The 23933-nt window shown below is 42.9% G+C and overlaps 1 protein-coding gene across 8 annotated transcripts in view; it reads right to left on the bottom strand.

Annotated features, from left to right (window-relative positions):
- Nucleotides 1-23933, bottom strand: part of ADGRF5 (adhesion G protein-coupled receptor F5) — a 109520-nt gene that overhangs the window by 55782 nt on the left and 29805 nt on the right. For 2 of the 8 annotated variants that reach the window (XM_082413839.1, XM_082413840.1), the window contains exons 1-2: nucleotides 19096-20398; nucleotides 1367-1492 (exon numbers count right to left, since the gene is read on the bottom strand). In XM_082413839.1, coding sequence (XP_082269965.1) covers nucleotides 1367-1492; nucleotides 19096-19137 — 168 coding nt within the window. In that variant the 5' untranslated portion in view covers nucleotides 19138-20398. Of the gene's footprint in view, nucleotides 1-1366; nucleotides 1493-16717; nucleotides 17424-19095; nucleotides 21137-23933 lie in introns of those variants that run through there. The other 6 variants (XM_082413844.1, XM_082413843.1, XM_082413841.1 and 3 more) reach the window with 5 other exon arrangements.

The following is a 23933-nucleotide window of genomic DNA, read 5'->3' as shown; positions in this document are numbered from 1 at the left end:
TGTTCGTTGCAGCACTATTTACAACAGCCAGGACATGGAAGCAACCTAAGTGTCCATCGACAGGTAAATGGATAAAGAAGATGTGGCACATATATACAATGGAATATTACTCAGCCATAAAAAGAAAGAAAATTGAGTTATTTATAGTGAGGTGGATGGACTTAGAGTCTGTCATACAGAGTGAAGTAAGTCAGAAAGAGAAAAACAAATACCATATGCTAACACGTATATATGGAATGTAAAAATAAATGGTTCTGAAGAAACTGGGGCAGGACAGGAATAAAGTTGCAGACATAGAGAATGGACTTGAGGACACAGGGAGGAGGAAGGGTAAGCTGGGATGAAGTGAGAAAGTGGCATGAATGTAAAATAGATAGCTAGTGGGAAGCAGCCGCATAGCACAGGGAGATCAGCTCGGTGCTTTGTGACCACCTAGAGGAGTGGGATAGGGAGCGTGGGAGGGAGACGCAAGAGGGAGGGGATATGGGGATATGTGTGCACATATAGCTGATTCACCTTGTTGTACGGCGGAAACTAACACAACACTGTAAAGTAATTATACTCCAATAAAGATGTTTAAAAAAAGTATCAGGCACAGTTCTAAGGCATCTTATAAATATTAACTAATTTAATTCTCATAAAGATCAGTAAATCAATACTCTTATTTTCATCATTTTACAGATGAGAAAACTGAGACACAGAGAGAATCACATCAGTCTCGTGAGATTTCATGACCAGTAACATGCCCTGTCTCTGGTGCATGGAGTAACCTAAGGAAAGAAGATCCCAAGGATTCCCACAAGGAACAAGGGGGTACTTATCACCCTCTTGAGTTAAGCTAAACTCCCATTAACTTCCCAAAGGTAAACGACCTGGCTAATTTGTTAGCAAAAAGCTTGGATGATATCTATGGCCCTTTCAACTATATCAGTCTGTGATTATAACACAGACACAAATTAACACCTTTTGAAATGTGTTCTAGTCTGATGCTCCTGTTCAAGTGAATCCTTTGGGAACATAGGTCCTGCTCAGTCCTCAAAATCTGCTTTATAGGTGTTGTTGTCAGTTTCACAGGGTGGAGCTTCAGGCCTAGAAGTGGCAAATTCATTAAGGAGGGAAGCCAGGAGGATGTTCCCTTGACGCTACCACTGATTTCAGAGTGTGGCAAGTTGTAACCCAGTAGATACCTTAACATCCATTTATGTTCACCACCCCCTCCCACCATTTGTGACATTTTCTCAAAGACCCTAAACATTTGTTTAAAGCAATTTCCGTCTGTGACATTCCCAGGAAATCAGAAAAATGTGACAGGGAAAATACAGCAGATATTTACTCACAGCAGACATTTACAGCAGGATTTACTCACCGAAGGATAAACAATAGACTCGAAATTCAAGTTCAGTGTAGCTTGGGAAGAAACAATCACAATGATCATGAAGCACAAAGTGGTTCTCCTCGGGGATTTCATGTCTTCAAGTTTGAGTTGCCTTGCCTGAAATGGAAATAAGATGGTTTAGAGATACAGTAATTCATTTATCAACCACAGAAAGAACTAGCAAACCCTGTCTCAAAGTTTGCACTACAAAAGGACCTTTTCAGTGAAGGGGAGAAAGGAAAGAGCATAAATACATCAACTGTAGAGAACAGTGTCTGCTCCAGACCCCGGGTGAGGGAAGGATGATTTTAGGAAGGATGGGGGTTGGGAGGGCTGGCGATGGTACCTGCAAACAGGACAAAGATGGCAGATGTTTGGGTACCTTTCCTAGAGACATAGAGAAGGAGAGAGAGAAGGAAAGAGAAAGGAGAAAGAGGAAAGAGAGGGAAAGCAAGAAAAAGGGAAAGACTACTCAGTACAAAATACTTTTAACCTTGTGGTTCAGTACACAGCATATGAACAAAAGGATTCAGAGAACAGTACTTCCCTTTGCTATGTGCAACACACTCTGATAGTTTCAATTCTATTCTATTATCTTACACTCTTTTTTTCTTTTAATTCTGGAAGTAAACCATTACATTGACTTTATGACCCACATTAATGGGCTATGACCCATTAGTATGAAAAATCCTGGACTTAGTCAAAAAAATACAAGTTGTATTTTAGAAATTTTTAGAGTGTATAATATGGAATATTGACATATAATATATCTCAATATATTGATTTTTTACAGCTATCTCTTTGCAATGCTGGCAATGAAAACAAAGTTTTTCAGCGACCAGATTAATCATTGTTGCATTTGAAAGTTAGAGTATCACGTGGAATAATCCCACCTCTCATGGGTCTGAGGACCACGACACACTGCTTTGTGTAGATTCCTTTCCTTACTGACATTTTTATGTCCATGTGTTTTTGTGAAAAGAATACTTGACTAAGGAGATATGGCTTAGGATCCAGGATGACTACAAACTAGTTGCATCCTTGACACTTCTCTGCATCCAGTTTGCTCATCTATGAAATGGGGATACTTAGACCTCCTCTAATTCTCTCACAGACTTCTCTGAGGCTCAGATGTGACTAAAAGCCATGCAGAGCTCCAGGGATGCCGGCTGCAATGGTTTCACCCTGACCTTAGTGGAATCCAGAGGGCAGCCATCAAGAAGGACAGCCCTTGGTCCAGGCGTTGCCGGGGGCACCAGGGGACCTGGCCAGGATAACACACGGAGAGATAGCCAAGATTTACATGCCAGGGAGGATTGTGTTTCAATCACCAGCTGTCGCTGCCTCCTTTTCCTCTTCCCCAGTGGAAAAGAAGGAAGAATAAGGCCCTGGAAAACTGACCCAATTTGCAGATCTGGCAATCAAATACATTTTAAAAATTCTACAACGCAATGGCTTTTGGAAAATGCTTTGCAATTTGGGTAACAGGAATATATATTTAAGACCAGATGCATCTACTGCAGGGAAAACATAACCACTTATTCCTTGTTGAAGGGAGTAGGCTTTTGTGAGCGTGGAGCAGGCTGATTTAGCCTGGGGAGAATAGCTGTTTTGCGGATGAATCGGGTATTTTGGAGGGAATTTAATCTTTTAGGCATTGACTTAGTGCACTGTATTGGCTGGTTCCATTTTGAGGCAGTTAATCAAGGAGACGAGAGTTAGTAACTGAATAGTTAATGAGCCTCCCTTAGTACGTGACAGCCGTGGAGGGACTCAGGTATTAAAGGAATTCAAGCTGACTCCACATCTTTCTCTCGTTTCCCAATGTTGGCCTTTGTCAGAGTTAGCAAGGATTATCTTGGGCATGATAATGACCAAATAAATGGTCACAACCTAAATGGTCATGTCTGGTCCTTTTGTATAATAGCCACTGTCCAATACTGTCCACTGTCCCCATCTTCCCCCAGCCTCCCTGGACATAGTTCTTGATGAAATTGACATCCTTTTCTCTGTTGACCTATTTTGTGGCCACAAAATCACAATTCAGTAGAACTATAGATGTAGGAAGGACTGCACTGTGGGAAGGGGATGTTCTCTGGATACAGAAGAAAGATAACAGCTACATACAGTCATCAATTACATGGTAAGGGTGAAGGGCGGGTCCTCCACTTGAAGGAAGAAGGCCATCATTTTGAGGGAGAGGTAATATGAAAAATATTTGACAACCAATATGGCGCGAGCCTGACCAATCTGAACAGTGATACCAGCTGAAGATCAGTTCAGTTTTTAGGGTTCCTGCTATGTTTGAGGAGAGCCTTCTGAAGACACACTATTCTCGCCTATATCAATAACGTCTCAGTAACCGTCCAGCTGTTCTCGTCAGTGAGGAAGCTGGTGGAGGCTGTTTAACTTGGCTAACGGGGAAGAGAATCCAAATCCATCCAACGAAAAGCCCAGAGTAGCACCCCACGTCAAGGCAATATATCTTCAGTAGGGCCCCTTTAATTGTAAATCCCTGAGAAGTTTATATTTATTCCAAATTCCTGGAGTAAATGGCAGACCACAACTAAGAAACTCAGAGACAAGCAGAGGCAGAAAGAGAAAGAAAAATATCTGATGTCATTTCCAATTTCTTTCTTCTTTTAGATTATAAATTCTGGACACTGTGTACTAAATCTCACCAACCTATATGAGCCCGCTGTATCTTAGAAAAAGCTGGGAGATATGACCTCATGCTCAGTAGTAACCCTGGGGTGATGAGCAACTTCCTGGTTCCTCAGACTCTTGTTTTCCTGTCTGTGAAGTTAGAAGAGAGGGGGAGGGAAATCAAGCACCCTGACATCATATGCCTCATATGCCGGGAGGAAGTCGCCAAGATTCTCAGCATCACTGCACTTGGAGGACGAGGGTCTGGGTTCCTTGGAGCAGTCTTTGACAACATTCTCTTTTGGAGGGATGTGCACCAGGAATATTCATTGTGAAACTGACCTGAAACACATCAGGGAACAGTTCTCCCAAATCTTTGAAACAACCAGTGCTTCAAATCAACTGGTCTCCAGGAAACCCTTCATCAGCCCTGAGCTGCCGCGATTTGATCGAGGGGGTGGGAGGAGGAGTCAAGAGGCTTGTACACCTTGCAAGTTTAGAAGCCTGTTCTTGAAATGGCCACATCTGTGTGGTCTGATGACCCAATGTCATCATCAATTTATGATCCCAAGCTCCGTATAAATAGGGCAATCGTGAGACTCGTTCTGGAAATGATTTCCTAAGCTCTACACAGCTCTGCCCTCCTGTGCTCTCTGGTGTTCTTGGCCCCTCTCCCCTGGGGACCCCAGCCTCGATACTCTCCTTGGCTCCTCCTGGGGAGAAGGAAGGCAAGAGGTGAAAGCATGCCCACATTTGATCAGCCTCTGCCCAGGTGCCTCGTCCTTCCTGCAGTCCAGGGCTCTGCCCCTGGCTTGGTCCCTGAGCACAGCCCCTCCCCTTAACATTGCCTGGGTACCACCACCCTGGAAGGAAGTTCCCTGGAGTATTTGAGCCTCATCTGCTTAAATGGTTCTTATCCCTGGCTGCACATCAGAACAAGCACCTGGGGGAATTTCTCTTTTTTTTTCTCCTCTTTTCATTTGTTGATTTGTTGTTTTAATATCATGCCAGACCAATTGAATTAGCATTTCTGGCAGGGTAGGGAGCTGAGCATCTGTATCTGTGCCAGCTGTTTCTGATGCAGAGGGAGGTTTGAGGTCTGCAGGTCCACGTTTTCAGCATCCCATTGCTCTATCCACACTCCTGTCACTTTCCATCACCAGCCTATAGTCCTCTGTCTGCTAAAGAAACTACGTAGAAACAGAATCTTAAGGGGGATGCATTTAGGAGGCAGTCAACCAATGGTGGATGAATGAATGGTTTCATGGGAGTATGGACTCAAATGTGATCTACCCAATAGTTTTTGATGCAATTAAGCAGCCAAGTCTGTTATTTGAGGTTGTATTATATATCTTACGTAGAATCAATCATGGTGCACAATTACGAACCAACAAACATTGAGAACTTTCTGTAGGCCTAAATTCGTGCTACGCATTCATGAATTGACATGGTCCTTGTCCCTAAGAAGTTCTCAATCTCATCGGGAAGGCATAAACAGAGACTGGAAGAAAAAATGTAAGCATAAAAGACGCTATTTACTAAATGCCTACTAGGTACCAGGCACAGCCCTCAGTGCAATTAATATGTTCATTCATTTAATTTGCCTCTCACAATAAGCCTGTGAGGTAGGTGTTTAATCCTAATTCATAGATGAGAACGTGAAGGCTCTCAGAGGGGTTACCGAACTGGCCCAGGCCGCCCAGCTAGTAAGTAAGTGTCTCCAAAGTGAGTTGCAGTGTGAAGGGATGAGATGACTGGGGGAAGTTGGACAGGGGGAAGTTGGGTGAGTTTGGGAGTGACCGAGGTCGCCAGCCAGACCCTGAAGGATGGGCAATGTTTTAATGTATAACGGGGCAAGAAAAGAGAATCCCAGGCAAAGGAGAAGAGCATAAGCAGAGGCCCTTGTCTCTGTTTAAAGGGAACAAAGCAGCCCAAAGGGCGATGTTTAGCTGTCCCTTGAACTCCTTGTGGACGTTGCCTGGGTCAGCTTGTCCAACCACTGTGATGAAGGCTCGGCCACGGTCCCTGGGAGTGCATTGTTCTCCTGAGCAATCACCATCAACAGAGAAGGCAGAGCTATTTTTTGCTCTGACTTGGAAAGGAAACGCATGTAATGACATTAGGGGTCCAGTGATTCTCTCCTTCCTATAATAGACTGTAGTGGAAAGAGCACTAGCTTTGATGCAAAACAGGCCTATGTTCTGATTCCAGCTCCATCACTTAGTAACTGTTGGTGAGACACTTAACCCCATGGAGCCTCAGTTTCCTGATGTGAATAATGGGGATCACAGTACCCGCTTTGCAGCATTGTTGTAAAGATTAGAGATCGTGCCCACGAAGCACAAAAATGCCTGGTCACAGCTGAATTTGTTAAGGGCTGAGTTGTGTCCTCCAAAATTAATATGTTGAATTCCAACCCCCCAGCAGCTCAGAATGTGACCTTGTTTGGAGACAGGGTCTTTAAAGAGGTCATTGCATCAAAATGAGGTCATATGGTTGGGGCCCTAATCCAATATGACCAGTGACCATATAAGAGGAGGAGATTAGGACACAGACCCATGCAGAGGAATGATCACATGAAGACACCAGAGGAAGACAGCATCTACAAGCCAAGGAGAGAGGCTTCTGAAGAAACCAATTCTGCCAACACCTTGATTTCAGACCTCTAAGCTCCAGAATTGTGAGAAAATAAATTTCAGTTGTTTAAGCTACCCAATCTGCAGGACTTTATTACAGTGCTCCTAATATAGAATTCAATAAAAATGATACCTCTTTTTATTTTTTATCACTCAGAAAGTGTGAGTGTGGCCCTCTGGTCTGCTGCCCAGTATTTACTATTTATTCTGGGAATGTTTTTATGAAAATTGAAAAATGGATTATTGGTGTGTCTGAATAGAGCATAAAACATACACAGTTTAAAACTGAAAGACAAATGAGAATTCATCTCTAGTTCAAGCACTCTTGCCAGCCCTCTACAAACACACACACACACACTAACACACACACACATGCACACACATACACCTCTTAGTTTTTAGATGAGAAAACTAGGGCTTGGTAAGGGCTATGTGTCTCAAAGGCAGCTAGGCGTTGAGTCAGTCAGGACTGAAGAGCTCAACCAAGGATTCTTAAAATTCTATCAATAGATAATAATGTTGTCCTACAGTCAGACAAGTTGTTTGTGATAGGATGGTGGAGAATAATTATCAGCAATGATGATGGTGATGATGCTGATGGTGATGATGATGCTGATGGTGATGATGATGGTGATGATGGTGATGATGATGGTGGTGATGGTGATGATGATGGTGATGATGATGGTGATGATGGTGATGATGATGGTGATGATGATGGTGATGATGGTGATGATGATGGTGATGCTGATGGTGATAGATCCCTGTCATTTACTGGATCTGTTTCAGGCATGGTGCTAAGCTCTCTCCAAGGATTACGTCATTTAACCCTCTCAATAATCCTATGATACCACTAAATTATCCCTAATTATTCCATATTCAAAAATGGAAATGGAAGGTTAGAAGGATGAGTAGCTCACCAAGATTGCACAGTTGATATGTGGTAGTGACAAAATTATAAATTTTGCAATCTATTCCATTGGGAAAAGGTACCATTTGGCCTATGAGATCTTCTCAGTGGGATATCAATGAGAATAAATGAAAAACTTCCTCTATATGGACCTTAGACCAGGCAACTGAATTCTAGCCTCACTTTGGCACCGATTGGTTCGTGAACTGGGGCAAGTCACTTCACCTCTCTGAGTCTCAGTTTTCTTCTCAGCAAAGCCAGGGAGCTGATGGCCCCTGGTGATTTCAAATTTGGGGTGGAGGAATTGGCCTCTGAAGGTGCCAATGCTGTTCAAAGAGTCTAAAATTTCTCACAATTATTTCAAATCCATTGTAACCTCACTTAGGCTTCTGAGCCTAATCGAAACTATCTCTTGCACTTATCTCTCCCATCTCTGGTTGACTACACAGTCCAGGCCTTCACTGCCCCTCACATGCACCACTGCGATGGCTGGATTCTTTTCCTCTCTGCCCATCACCTATGTAGATGCAAGATTGACCTTCTGGAAGTGCTCTTCTCGTGTGTTACCTCTGTTCAGCTCCCAGCTGCTTTCGGAACAAAGGCAATGGCTTTTGCTAATGCTGAAGGCCCTCGTGACCTGGAGCTGGCTTATTTCATAAGCATCTATCATATTTTCACTACTGTAGCTGGCTGCTTTTTCATAATTTAAAATAGTGCAAGAGATTTCCCAGTGTTCATGCAAAAGTAATAATATGAACATTAATCTTTGAGACTTAATCCTGGGAGTGGGGAAGGGTAGTTATTATGGTCAAACTATCTTTCAGTGTTTGGCAAAACCAAAGTAATCCTGTCATCATTTACTTGGTTTCTTGATCTCCCTTTTTTTTCCTGCCCCTTCACCTCAACATAATCACCACAGATTCAAATTCTATCCACCCTTTAATGCTCAGGCAAACGACTGTCTTCTGGTTGGAGATTCCCTGCTCTGTTCAGCTATAAATGGGAGGTCAGGACTTGTGAATATGGTGGGCACATAAAACTCAAGATGTTTGGTTAAAAAGTGGAGGAGAGAGAGTAGCGATTCTTCCCATAGGTAAACTGCTTGGTTTCTGTGTCATGCACAGAAGGTGATGTTATATGCGTGGCTTTCTTTTTAAGAAAGGAAGAATTGCATTGCATGCTAGGACACTAACAGGGGAAGCCATGCATCTTACTAACCCTTGGCCTGTGTGTGACTAACTGGACAGGTATTGTATCCTTTGAAAAAGCCAATGGTATATCTTCCTATGCCCGGTTCCCTATGTTCTGGGGCACATACTATATTATACTACTACTAGAGAATAATTCAAAGCAAAGTTCCTCTTGATGGCAGATGATGAATGGTAGTACGAAATTTCAGGACTTCCATTGCAAATTTGACTGAGATTATTATTCTTTGCTCGGGGTTGCAATTAAGACAGGATGTCATCAATAACCTCCCTCCTGAATTGCAGAAGTGCCCCTCAAGGGCCACTTTAAGAGCCCGCCTTCACAGATCTGTATTTTCAAACACAGAAGTGATAAAACTTACCTTTGCTGACCTTATCTAATGAGATGATTCATCCGTCACACATGCAGAACTATAAGCTAAATATTTATTTAACACAAACACGAAACACAATACCAATGAAAGAACTGCCTTGAAATTTTTTTTTTCTATTTAATTTTCCTTTGCCTTAAAATAAAGTCCTGCAGTAGCATTGTGTCAGGGTAGCTCAGTCCTATCAGATTACAGAGGAACATTTGTTTGTACACAATGGGGTCAAGCTTTCTAAAACACACTGCACATGTGTGTGGCATTGATAACCTTTTATCCTTCTTTCCTTGTAAATCACTGGAGGATTTTAACCTTTGAGCAAGAGATTGCCATCTCCATGAAAACACTAAGTTCCTAACTCTGCTCTTATCTCAACCATCTTGCTACTTTCATTTACCACATGGAGGGGTTTCCCTAAGCCCTGGCAAAACAATGCATTTCGACTGCCATGGAGGGTGGCCCTGGGGTTGGCTGCCAGGCTGTATAGAGCCTCAGGGGGCTTGGGTGTTGGTCCAAACCTTTACAGTTCTGTGGTTCTACTCTTTACGAGGTGAGATTCAAAATAATACTGAGTATTCTAATAAAAACAATAGTGGACCAATCAGAGCAGTCCCCGGTCGCTGCAAGAGGAGGGGCCTCAGGGCCCTCATTACCATTAGTGGGGAGGTCTGTGCAAGGGTCCAAGGCAAGCAACTGGGTGACCGAGGCAGAGGTGGGAGGGGGCACTCCGGACACTCCAGGGCCCCCGGGGCAGCAGTTATTTATCTACCTTGTGGTTGCAATTATTACAACATTTTAATGTTCGGCAGGGCCATCTTAGCCCTCTGTGTTCCCTCCTTTCCCAGCCCCCATTCACTCCATATCTCTGACATCAGGCATGGGTGTCCCTAGCCAGTGACTTCACTTCTCTTAAATTTCCATTTTGTTAGACTTTAAGAATAATGTATGTATGTGTGCTACTTAAAATGAAAAAAGTATCATTTTTCCCCCCAAATACAGTAGCCTGAGAAGTCATGGCCATTCCAAAATTTCCTTAATCTGGATAGTCTGACTTTAGTCCTCACCTTATTATGAAAAGTATTTTCTAAAGGGTAAGCTGGGACAAAGCGAGAGAGTGGCATGGACATATATACACTACCAAACGTAAAATAGATAGCTAGTGGGAAGCAGCCGCATAGCACAGGGAGATCAGCTTGGTGCTTTGTGACCACCTAGAGGTGTGGGATAGGGAGCGTGGGAGGGAGGGAGATGCAAGAGGGAAGAGATGTGGGGACATATGTATATGTATAACTGATTCACTTTGTTATAAAGCAGAAACTAACACACCATTGTAAAGCAATTATACTCCAATAAAGATGTTTAAAAAAAAAAAAAGTATTTTCTAAAGTGTGACATTCTTCACTAGCGCTCGTCCTCCCTGGTTTCTTGTTGGTTTCTGACCACACTTAATACCTCCTCCTTCACAGCCCCCTCTTTTCCCCTGGGGTCTCTCCTCGCTCCAGTCTTTGTTCCTTTCTCACCTCCTATGATTCCATCCGCCTCATCCTACACTGTCTCACTGTAGGCCCTCCAAACTTCCCTTGGGTCCTTGGATGATCTCCCTTGACACCCTTTCTCTTAGGGAGCTTGTCCACATCTATAGTTTTAATTATCAATTTACATGAAAAGTCCCCAAACTTTATTTCCACCTTGATCTCTTTGCTAAATATTAGGAGCATCTTTCCAACTGGACTATTTCCACCTGGGTCTAAATTCAGCTCATCCAGAACTAATGTGTCTCTTCTCTCCTAACCCACCTCTTCCCAGGTTTGCCAGCTGCTGGCTTCATTCTTCAGTTTCACAGACTCACAACCCCACAGGTATTCTTGGTTACAAGAATCCAGGGCAGGAGCAATTCCACCATTTGCTAAGTCCTGTAAATACCTCCACTGCCATGTTTTCTTTTCCTTGGCCTCCATATTGGTGTGGACACTACTATCTCGTCATTATCATTATCACCGGGATGACTGCAGCAATCTCCTGAACCCTCCCTCCTTTCCTCCCTGTCCAATATCCAGTACCATCAGCTGATTCATTTGCCTAGAACACTATTTTTCATAGATTGCTACTGTACCACATTCAAGTACTCTGAACATTCTCAAATGCCCAGAGAATATTTGGGCTGATTCACCTGGCAAGCATGGTCACCGCCACCTAAGGAAAACCCCAGCCCTGCTACATTTTTCTTCCATGACACTTGGATACAGAACAGGCTGACCTACTCACAAGCTTTTATTGTACCTTTTTTTGTAAAATGTGTCCTAAATATGAACAACAAATATTCGTTGAATGGATTGCTACCTCTTAGCTTCTTCTCACACTATTCTTGGCAGCTGAAATGACCCATTCCTCCCTTCTGAGATTTACTCATTATTTCAGGTCTTGCTTATTCCCTTAGTAACAACAATTGCTATCATTTATCAAGCCCTCGCTATATGCTGGCATTAGACTAAGCGCTCTGTATGTACTAGGCTCATTTAATCCTTAAATCCTATATTGTTTGAAGTAGCAATATCCCCATTTTACTGATGGAGAAACTGAGACTTCGGCAAATTAAATCACACACCCCAAGTCACACAGTATGTAGCCAACTCTGTTGCCGAATCTGAGCTCTTACCCTTTATAGCACATGCCTCTTTTCTTGTCTTTTCGAGAGATACATCATTCTTTGGAACACACTGCATTTCTCTCCTCCGCTACTCTGCTGGCCCTGGCATTTGGATTTTTTTGCAGCACTATTGTGGTTTTTGGAGCACAGCATAGTAATTAGGCCTCTGGACTGGTAAGTCAGACTGCCTGAGCTGGAATCCCAACTTCACTACTTGCCAGCTTTGTGTGCCTCGGGCAACGTATTTAAAATTGTGTGTCCTTTTGTCTATAAAGTAGGTATTATAATAGTACCTGAGGTATTGGATTATTGGAATAACTGTATGACTTAACAGTCTTTGTAAAGCACTGAACACAGTGCCTGGCACATAATAAATACTCAGTAAATATTGCCTGTTATTATTAAAATTCCCAAGGCCTGTGCCTTGCCTCCCATTCCGAGTATAAGCTGATTAAAGGAAAGGATTCTCTGTCTTTGTAATTCCACAGCTCTTTGCACACCTATCAACGTAAATGCTTCCACTAAGCTGTGACTTTAAAGGTTTCACCTTTGTGATTATCTTTTAGGAAATAGGCAAGACTCCAGTTATTTTAACCATCATCACTAGAATCAGACAATGTGAGTTGAAATGCTGAGCTGGTAAATAACGTGTGAATTCATAGCGCCTCCACAGTCAACACAGATATTTAACCCAACAAGCCTTCCTGCAGCACCTACTCTGTGTTGAGACTCTCAGGACCTGGGGAAACTGAGGCTGAGAGGGCCCCCCCCCCGACCCAGTGCTCCTTATAAAGGAGACAAAAATTACAGCGATGAGTGATACTAATTTGGATTATACTGAGAAATGTCGGCGAGGAAGTTTCTAGGGACACATCTTCTGATTAAAATACAGCTCTGGGGATTCCCTGGTGGTGCAGTGGTTAAGAATCTGCCTGCCAATGCAGGGAACACAGGTTTGATCCCTGGTCCAGGAAGATCCCACATGCCGCGGAGCAACTAAGCCCCTGAGCCACAACTACTGAGCCTGCGTGCCACAACTACTGAAGACCGTGCATCTAGAGCCCATGCTCTGAAACAAAAGAAGCCACTGCAATGAGAAGCCTGCGAACCACAATGAAGAGTAGCCCCTGCTCGCTGCAACTACAGAAAAGCCCGCACGCAACAACGAAGACCCAACGCAGCCAAAAATAAATAAGTAAATAAATAAAATCTATTAAAAAAAAAACCAAACAGCTCTGAATTATTGTCTATCCATCCAGAAAGTGGCGGATCATGCAAAGGATAATTAGTATTTCTTTTTCTGGGAACTGAGACACATGTTAAAATGACATTGAGTAGAATAGATGACCCCCACCCCCGTAGTCATTTGGCGGTAGAAGAGCACGTCCTGTTTACCTAAAACATTTCATCTGATTTTGTAAACTCTGCAAGTAACAGGGAGCCAGTGAATCTGCAGGGAAGCCAGTGGGGTTGTTCGGATTTAAACTTGAAAGGCAGTGCCATTGTCTGGGGAGTGGAGATGCCTCTTCATTCTCACCTGCAGACATGAGAGGGGGTTGTTCCTCTCATAAATAGGAGCCGCCAGAATCCTAATACATGATGTTCACAGCTGCTGGCACTTCTGGCCCCAACTTCTCGGCTCCATGAAGCGGTATCACTTCTGCTTCTCAATTTAGACTTTATCTCTTACAGTTTGGACTCAGTGGTTCTCAACCCTCACTGCGTAACAGAATCACTTTGGAGGTTTAAAAACAAACGAACCAAACAAAAAACCATGCCCGAGCCCTTTCTCCGGAGATTTCTGACTCAGTTGTTCCAAGGAAGTGTCTGGGCATTGTTTTCTTCTTGTTAAGTTTCTGGGGGGTGATACCAATGGACAGCAGGCATTAGAATCTGCTAAAATCTGGACCAGGTAATAGCTTAATCTGTCTACAGACTTCCAGCACAACTGGGAATCCATGCTGCTACCAAGTTGATAGAATCTAGTCAATCACATTCATTCTCTATTCCACATGACTTTTATCCTTATGTTGGAAAGGCAGAGATCTGGGCTTCTTCTTATTTCAGTGCCCCCAAAAGATTAATTGAGAGATGCTGAGCAAACAACGAAACCTCTGAGCCTCTCATTTTTGTATTCCATAAAATGGGAACAAGCTACCTGCTTTACTTACGACATGGTGAAGGATGAGGAGGTCTCTATCAGGGGCTAGCACTGTGCAGCAGGGTGAAATGATTAATTGAATTACCCCGAGAAAGAGTCAAGGCAGGCGAATTTAACAGGATGGTCAAGAAAGCACCAGAGAATGTCCAAAATCAGCAGGGCCAACTGGCCCTCTAGTTTGGAGTAGACAAACCTTGGGAAGGGCAAGAAAATGCCAAATAGCAACTGAAAGTACTTTGTGATTATTCTTGGACTTGACATTGCTCATGCAACTTCATTCCAGACCCTCTCTCCATGACCCATATCGACTTGTTCACAGTGTTTTTTTCTTATTCACTTGTCTCATAATAATGTATGGAAGGAAAAAAATAAAAGGTCACCTTTTTACAGAAAGCTAAAAGAAATAGAAAATGAACCCATCTGTTAAACCCAACTATTATCCATTAAATAAAAAGGGAATCTCTCCCACCCTCTCCGCATTTTTCCAGAGCCAACCACTTAATCTAGCTGGCTAACTATCATCTACCTATCTATCTATCTATCCATCCATCCATCCCATCCATCTATCTATCCGATTAATTTTCTTTTCTTTTATTTTCCAGAACAGAATGCCTTTGATGGCCTTCAGGAGAGAAGCCCAAACTACTAGTTGAAAAATCTAGAATCTAATCCCTGGGAAATTGTTATGAATACTATTAGTTGCCAAAGCCAAAACCAACACAAAAATAATAATGCTGAAAATGAATAAAACTCTTTCAAACTTTTCTAAATATTAAAAGAGCTGTTCACATTCCCCATGTATTATTTTTTCTTTCCAGTGAGAGGAAGGTATTGTTAAAGACCAATACATGGATCTGACAATGAGAATTTCTTGTACTCCTACGTGCCCTGACTTGTCCTAAGAGCTGGGAAGACAGAAAAATAAGTCATTTAACTGGTAATACACACAGCAAACAACTGCTGGGATAACTTTGGGGAGGGGAAAAAACTAATGCATATCGGGTGTGCGGGGCTTGAAAAATTGTTAGACATAGTCTATTACAGTAAGAATATAGTCATGCATTACTTGTGTAATTCAAAAATGAAAGGCCCCAAACATTAGCCCTTTATGAAGGGAAAAACTGGGCTGCAGTGAAGTGGTGTGGCCTGGCTTTCTACAAAGTACAAGAAAACATGGTTTAAACCCAAACATGGGCAGAAGACCTACATAGACATTCCTCCACAGAAGATACACAGATTGCCAGCAAACACATGAAAGGACGCCCAAAATCACTCATCATTAGAGAAATACAAATCAAAACGACAGTGAGGTATCACCTCACACTGGTCAGAATGGCCATCCTCAAAAAATCTACAAACAATAAATGCTGGAGAGGGTGTGGAGAAAAGGGATCCCTCTTGCACTGCTGGTGGGAATGTAAGTTGATACAACCACCATGGAGAACAGTATGGAGGTTCCTTAAAAAACTAAAAATAGACCTACCATATGACACAGCAATCCCACTACTGGGCATATACCCTGAGAAAACCATAATTCAAAAAGAGTCATGTGCCACAGTGTTCACTGCAGCTCTGTTTACAATAGCCAGGATACGGAAGCAACCTAAATGTCCATCAACAGATGAATGGATAAAGAAGATGTGGCACATATCTACAACAGAATATTACTCAGCCATAAAAAGAAACGAAATTGAGTTATTTGTAGTGAGGTGGATGGACCTAGAGTCTGTCATACAGAGTGAAGTAAGTCAGAAAGAGAAAAACAAATACCGTATGCTAACACATATATATGGAATCTAGAAAAAAAAAAGGTTCTGAAGAACCTAGGGGCAGGACAAGAATAAAGACGCAAACATAGAGAATGAACTTGAGGACACGGGGAGGGGGAAGGGTAAGCTGGGACGAAGTGAGAGAGTGGCATGAGTGTAAAATAGCTAGTGGGAAGCAGCCTCATAGCACAGGGAGAACAGCTCCGTGCTCTGTGTCCACCTAGAGGGGTGGGATAGGGAGGGTGGGAAGGAGACGCAAGAGGGAGGGGATATGGGGATATACGTGCACGTATAGCTGATTCACTTTGTTGTACGGCAGAAACTAACACGTTGTAAAGCAATTATACTCCAATAAAGATGTTAAAAAAAAAAATGGTTTAAGCAAACCACACATCATACGGCATTTCCTTCCTTCTAGAACACTCGAGACAAGCCTGCCTGCTCTTGATCCCAGCACTTTTCTTGACATCCTTCCCAGCGCTGACTTGCAAACCCCTTTCCCCTCAGTCTGGGTGGGGCAGCATCTTACATTTCACATTCCCAGGACTGCCTGAGACCTGAGGATACCCATGGCCCTCCTGCTACACTTGGGGTGGCCTCCCCTGCTGCCTGGCACGGAAGCACTCACATAGCAATTCAAAAATGCTCTGGTCTTTACGGTATTTTCTGGCTCAGGGATGGGAAAACTCGTTAAAAAGAAAGAAAAAGAAAAAGAAAGCTTTTCTTATTTTAGAGGAAATCCTAAAAGCATCCCAGCTCACTGCCTGACACTCAGTCTCCCTAAACGCAGTCTCACCAACATAACCAACAGCTTGCATGCAAAATGCCCTTGACCAGACATGCTTTGTGCTCCCAACATACATGTCACAGCTACAGAAAAGAAAATCAGGCAGAGGGTCGTAACTGAAAGATGCCTTAAAGGAGTGTCAGAGTGACCTAGCTGCCCCTGAGGTCTTGCTACAAAGGGAGACAGACCCCCATTAGGAGAAATGCCTGTTACCTGCCCAGCACCGTTGTCCCAGGCCGGCTCCTGCTCTGATCAGACGCCTAACAAACTTCCAGGTCTCCACTACGAGGCCATTCACCCCACAGCCTCATGATCAGTGAAGGGAGAGTCAAGCAGGACTCATTGGGAGGGCTCAGGCAGGTCCGGCAGCTCCAAGCCCAGCTTAGTCTCACTGCTGACCAGTGCCTTCCTGCCGTGGTCCTCCGAGCCTCACAGGGCCATCCCCGATGGCTAGCCGCTGTTTGAAAACAAGAAGTGATTTCCTGGTCCTCTTCCCTGGATGGCGTATGAGATTTCCCTCACGCCCATGGGAAGTCCTTCAGGTCATTCTTATCTGGAAACCTATTCACTGAGTGGCCGGACTTGTTTGGCCAATGCCCTAGTTTTTGCTTCCCTTTCTCCAAGAAAAAGTTCAGAAAATGAAACCAGAGAGAACCGCAAATGTGTTCGAGCTCATGTCCGGTGTAGGATGCCTGGTTTAAACCTTTGAAAGACGTCCACTAAATGAGATTGTGTTTTCAGAAGGGAAATTAAAATTATCAATGAGTTTCATTTCTAGTGGCACTAAGAAATCAGAGATTAAAAGAATCTTGAATATGAGAAGACCTAGTGAGGTTGTTCAGTCCTAGCCCTGGGCTTAAGGGAGGGTTGCACTTCAAATATGTCACATTCAGGGGCATCCAGATTTCCAGGGAAACTCTATGAATATTTGTGCATCTAACTACAAATTCTGTAACACTTAAAATATCATCTCAATAACACTAATGTTTAAAGATAAGGAGATACCTGGAAAAAGGCAGGTTGGCAGGCTGCAGTCAGGTAGTTGGGTTTAAAATGAATTAGAATCACTACGTATAAAATAGATAGCCAGTGAGAACCTACTGCATAGCACAGGGAACTCTACTCAATGCTCTGTGGTGACCTAAACAGGAAGAAAATCCAAAAAAGAGGGGATATATGTATACATATAGCTGATTCAATTTGCTGTACAGCAGAAACTAACACAACATTGCAAAGCAACTATACTCCAATAAAAATTTTTTTAAAAATGAATTAGAATCAGAATCAGAGTTTTTGAGCCGAAAGTGACCTTACTCATCCTCTTTTTACAAGGGAGGAAACTGAGGTCCAAAGAGAAACAGTGACTTGCCCAAGGTCAGAACACAGATGGGAAGTAATAGGTGGTCATCTAATTGTTCTTAAACTTCAGTGTGAGGAATGATCTTCAATTTCCTACTCTAAAACGCTGCCCACAGAAAGTCTGATGAATGGCTGTCCTAGAGCCCAGGAACCTGCATTGTAAGTGCTCCATTAATTCTGACGCAGGCTGTCCCCAGACCGCATTGAGAGAAACCCTCCTAGTGTCAGGACTGTGTGTAAGTGCCAGGACCCCAGAGTCAGACTGTAGGGATTCAAACCATAGGGCCACTGATTCCTATTTCTGTGGCCTTGGACACGTTATGAGACCTCACTGAGACTCAGTTTTATTATGTGTGAAAGTGGAATAATAATACTGCTGAGGCCGTATATTATATAGGCTCTGGTAAAAGACTGGCATAGAGGAAGAGCTCCAGAACTGGAGACCTGGGCTCGAATCCTCCAAGCTCACGGGCCTTCCCTGTCCCACACCGTCTCCCTCCCTCCTTGCCAGCCTTCCTTTCCAGCCAGAGCTGTTGCCCCGAAGGAAAGTCAGCAACCACCAGTTGTACTCAGGCTGGGGACAATGGTGAAGTATTTTGGCAAAAAGAAGATGAAACTTCAAAATATTATTATTCTACTTCTCGGTACTGATTCTCAATTGTATCCTCCAGCCCACTCCATGCCATTGTGGAAGATGTTGTTGGTTGCCCCCTGACAGCTTACTCTCCACTTCCTCCCTGCTGCCAGCCTGGGCCTGGCTGTGCTCAGGGGGTGCATTGTGATAGGTTTAAAGCACAGTGATGTCATTCTCCTTGCTGAGCCCTGGGTGTGCTTGGACATGTGGCACGTTTGTGGATGTACTTTACCTCTGGATTTACTGTCAGTGGCACAGTAAAGGGGGCCTTATTATTTAATCCAGTTCTAATGGCATTACCTATAGTAAAGTGTGAATCACTATGAAAAATAAATCTTTTGATTCTATAGAAAATACTCACTGTCATACAGAGTGAAGTAAGTCAGAAAGAGAAAAACAAATATCATATAATATTGCTTACATGTGGAATGTAGAAAAATGATACAGATGAACTTATTTGCAAAGCAGAAATAGAGTCACGGATGTAGAAAACAAACTTACGGTTGCCAAGGGGGGAAGGAAGGGTGGGATGAATTGGGAATAGGGATTGACATATACACACTACTATATATAAAATAGATAACTAATGAGAACCTACTGTATTGCACAGGGAACTCTCCTCAGTGCTCTGTGGTGACATAAATGGGAAGGAAATCCAAAAAAGAGGGGATATATGTATACATATAGCTGATTTACTTTGCTGTACAGCAGAAACTAACACATTGTAAAGCAACTATACTCCAATAAAAATTTTTTAAAAAAGAATAAGGAGCAAAATAACATCCCTACAGATAAGAAAACATGGCCTAATCTTACCCACAAACAAGAACTGTGAATTTCTATTTCAAAATAAATTTAAATACATTTTTAAAAAACATAGTAATCAACTATACTTCAATTTAAAGAGTAATTCTATAAAAAATAAACAAATAAAATACTACCCTTGACCAATAAGTAAATAAATAAATAAGAAGATTATTAAGACACATACACACAGAGCCAAATAGCTTAAATCATATTTTAGAATACAGTTGATCCTTGAACAATGTGTGTTTGAAGTGCGTGGGTCTACTTACACGCCGATTTTTTTCACTAACTACACATGACTGTATGACACGATCCACAGTTATCTGATTGACTCCTTGTATGTGGAACCAGGATACGGAGCGCTGATTGTGAAGTTATACACAGATTTTCGAGTGCGCGGGGGTGGGTGCCCTTCACCCCTACGTTGTTCAAGGGTCAAATGTATTCCAAATTTCTTATGCTAAATATTTGTGGTATTGACTTTTTCTATATGAAATGGACAAAGACATTCCAGATTCTTTTTTACACTAAAAACTTACAATATTAAATTTAAGTAGTAGAAAACACCTGAGTCTTGAAAACGCAAAGTAGCCTGGGGTTAAGCGTGTGGACACCAGATCTGCCCACTAGTAGCTCCTCAGAAACTTAACAGGTTATTTCATCTTTCTGTGCCTCAGTTTTCTCATCTGTAAAATCAGAGTAATAATAAGACCTACCTCAGGGTTGTTGGGAAGATTAACTGAGTTCCAAACATGTATAAAGGTTTATAACAGTGCCTGGCACTTAGTGAGCATGTGTGTTAGCTATTGTTATTTCTGCAGAAAAGAGGTTTTTGTTGTAATATCATGTAGGGATTTGGTACCGTCTTTGCCTTTGTTTTCTGCTGGCTTTGCCTCTGGTTCCGCACAGACTGGCACTTTGAAGATGCCTCTAAAATATACCTTCTTGTGTTTGTCATGAGATGTGGTTCCTTTGGGGGTATCTTGAGTGGATTAGTATAGATGTAGATGAATGACACCAGCTGTGTTGGAAGGAATGAAGAAAACGTAGGAGGAACCTGTACATTATCATGGGGGTAAATGACACTAAAAGAACTTTGCGGGCTGACGGCTTTGGAAAGTAATTGTAAGAGAGAACTGAATGTCTGGTGACAGAGTTCGCCCACTCCAGGAGAGAAAAGCTTGCAGACCTTGATACTTCAAAAAAGAGTGACGACGTGGGGGACCTTGACTCGGATGCATCTTGTCTTAAAAAACACCCTGTTGTCAGTCAGCTCCTGGGTTAATGCTTCTTTGAAAGCGCTGTCTTTTCCCTGTTTGCGTTGGTTTGTGGGACCCCATCAACTCTGACATGGGACAGGGCGCTGTCAAGGTGGCTGTCCCTTTGCCTCACTGAAGAGCAATTCCGCTCTCATCCATCATCCTGTTTGTTGCTAGGAACACTCTGTGCTCGTGGCACTCACTTTACAACGAAAACAAAGACAAATAGAAAACGGAACCACCATATGGTCTCGTCTGCAACCCAGAATTCACTTCTGATGGGAAGACTTTGCCCTGTCGCAGCTACAGCTGCCCTGCCGTTGGCTGGCACTGAGCCCTTCTCCTGAGTTCTAAGATGTTGTAATTGGTGGCAAATTGAACCCAGACTTCAACCAGACTGCGATGGTGCAGCCTGAGTAACTAATTCACTAGTCGTGTTAATCTATGTTTGCGTTAGTATGAGGCGTCTCTTAGGACTTGAGGGGATAACCTCATTGGAGACAGAGCTATTTGCTCAGGCAGAAATGTCAGCACCAAATAAATGTGTCTTTCCCAGCATGCTCCAGGCTGTGTCACGCCTCTGCCCTTCTCCTTTCTTCATCTGGCTAACTTTTAATGTCCAGTTAAATTGCAGATGTTATTTCTTCCAAGGACCCTCCTAGCTCTCCCCGGCTGGGCCATGTGTTTCTTCTCCCTGACCCCAAACTATCAGGTATGTGTCTTTCTGCAGGTACCAGACTGCACTCAAATGATCATTTTAATGCTTAATGCATTGATTGTAAGCGCCTTGAGGGCCGGGCCCTGTCTTATTTATCGTATGCCCAGCTCCTCACTCGGTGCTGGCATGTCCTAGGTGATCTATAAAAGCAAACAAAAGGACTACCATATGGTCCAGCAATCCAACTCTTGGGCGTGTATCTGAAGACAACCATAATTTGAGAAGATACATGCACCCCAATGCTCACTGCAGCACTATTTGCAATAGCCAAGCCATGGAAGCAACCTAAATGTCCAGTGACAGAGGAAGGAATAAAGAAGATGTGGTACATATATACAATGGAATATTATTCAGCCATAAAAAAAGAATGAAATGATGTAATTTGCAGCAACATGGATGGACCTAGAGGTTATCATACCAAGTGAAGTAAGTCAGACAAAGAAAGACAAATATTATATGATATCACTCATATGTGGAATCTAATTTTAAAAATGATACAAATGAACTTATTTACAAAACAGAAACAGATTCACAGATTTCAAAAACAAACTTATGGTTACCAAAGGGGAAATGTGGGGAGGGAGGGATAAGTTAGGAGCTTGGGATTAACATATGCACACTACTATATATAAGATAGATAACCAACAAGGACCTACTGCATAGCACAGGGAACTCTACTCAGTATTCTGTAACAACCTATATGGGAAAATAATCTGAAAAAGAATGAATATATGTATTTGTACAACTGAATCACTTTGCTGTACACCTGAAGCTAACTCAACATTGTAAGTCAACTATACTCCAATAAAATTTTTTTTAAAAGGCAAACAAAAGGAAACTGCTTCATCTCATTCCATTGCTGGGTTCTCCTCTTAACATTGGCATGTCCCATGGCTCAGTCTTTGGAACTCTTCTCTGTTGACACTTATTCCCCGGGTGATCTCCACCAGTCTTGTGGTTTAAATCTTTGTGCTGATGACTTCCAAACATCTACCTCAATCACAGACCTCACTCCTGCACTCCTGACCAGTATATCCAACTTCTCACTTGATAAATCCACTTGGATCTTCAATAGGCTCTCAGACTGAACATGTCCAAAACGAAACTCCTGATCCTCCCTCCCAAGCTAGCTTTTCCAACAGTCTCTCCCATCTCAGGAAAGGGCGTCTCCATCCTTCCAGGTTAGCCAGACCAAACCTCTAAGACTCATCCTTGAGTCCTCCTTTGCACACTTTATATTTAATTTGTCAACAAATCCTGTCTACCTTCGAAATACACACGTGGTTGGGTATTTCTTACCCCTTCCACTGCTATCACTCTCATCAAACCATCATTACCTCTTGCCTGGATGGTCATCATTACCTCTAATTGGTCTCTGTGTAAGACTGCAGTTAAAGTGGTCTTCGTAAGATATAAGCTATGTAATGTCCACCTGTGCTCAGCCGTGCTCTCATCTCACACAGTCAAGGTGAAAGTCTTTTCAGTGGCCTGTAAGGTCTACACCACTGGCAGCCTTGCTCCTCCCACCATATCCTCCCTTAATTCCTCTCCTTCTTTCCACGTTGCTCCAGCCATGCTGGCTTTCCTGTGAGCCAGCTTGTTCCATCCCAGAGTCTTGGCACTGGCCATTCTCTCTGCCTGGATGCTCTTAGCCCAGATATCCTCGTGTCTCACTCCCTCACCTCATTCCCACCTTGGCCCAAACATTGCTTCCTTAGTGAGGCCTTCCTTGACCACCATATGTCACACTTCAGTCCTCCCAACCCCCTTCCCTGATGAATTTTTTCCATATCACATATCACCTCTAATATACTATAATGTACTTATTTATTTTATTGGCTGTCTCCACCTTCTAACCCTCCACTAGGGTGTAAGCTCCCTGAGGGGAGAGATGCCTATTTGGTTCATTAAAGAAGCGTATTTGAAAGTGTAACATGCAAGCAAAGGTAAGAATGCCATGATGCTAGTATATACACAGCAGAAGTATACACCAAAGTCCATAATTATTCTACTTGTAAAACACTCACACTTCCACGTCTTGGCAGGGTAGGCCCTGTTTGTTTTTTTTTAATCCACAACCAGATGTTGGTAACGCTTTTGACCCAGTGTGACTCAGGGTCAGCTCTCCTTTGTTATTTCTATAACGAGGCCAGGAAAATTCCCCTCTGGCACTGACCTGTCCTTATGCAAGGAAGAAACCGACAGAAAATTGGGCGGTTTTATGGTATACAAATGGTCTTATTCTTATCTTTCGTGTGTATATCTTGGCAGAGACTCTGCTAATTGGAGTTGGTCATATTTGTACTCAGCTGCGGCCTCTCAGGTTTTATTTGCACTTGCTGTTACTGGATCCATTCCACCAATAGACAGATTTACTATGCCTTCTTGGCGTAAGTATCTTTCAGATACTTATATTATTTTGCTGTGGTAGATCCCAGAGCTTTCCATCTTTTGGACCAATTGGATACAGTTGACTGCCATATTCTACCCACCTTCTTATGTCTCCCGTGATGGTCCTAGCTTTGGTCAGAAATCCAAAGAACCCTCCAAGTGAAGTCCTGTTTTGGACCACTGCCAAGACTACCTTCCCTGCCTTTTCTTGGAAGAGGGAGAGACAGCATATGGGAAAATGGAGACAGATTCAGGACACAG

This window comes from Balaenoptera physalus (assembly GCF_965194825.1).
Source record: "Balaenoptera physalus genome assembly, chromosome: 11".
NCBI classification, from domain to species: Eukaryota; Metazoa; Chordata; class Mammalia; order Artiodactyla; family Balaenopteridae; genus Balaenoptera; species Balaenoptera physalus.
This window is presented reverse-complemented; position numbering and strand designations above follow the sequence as displayed.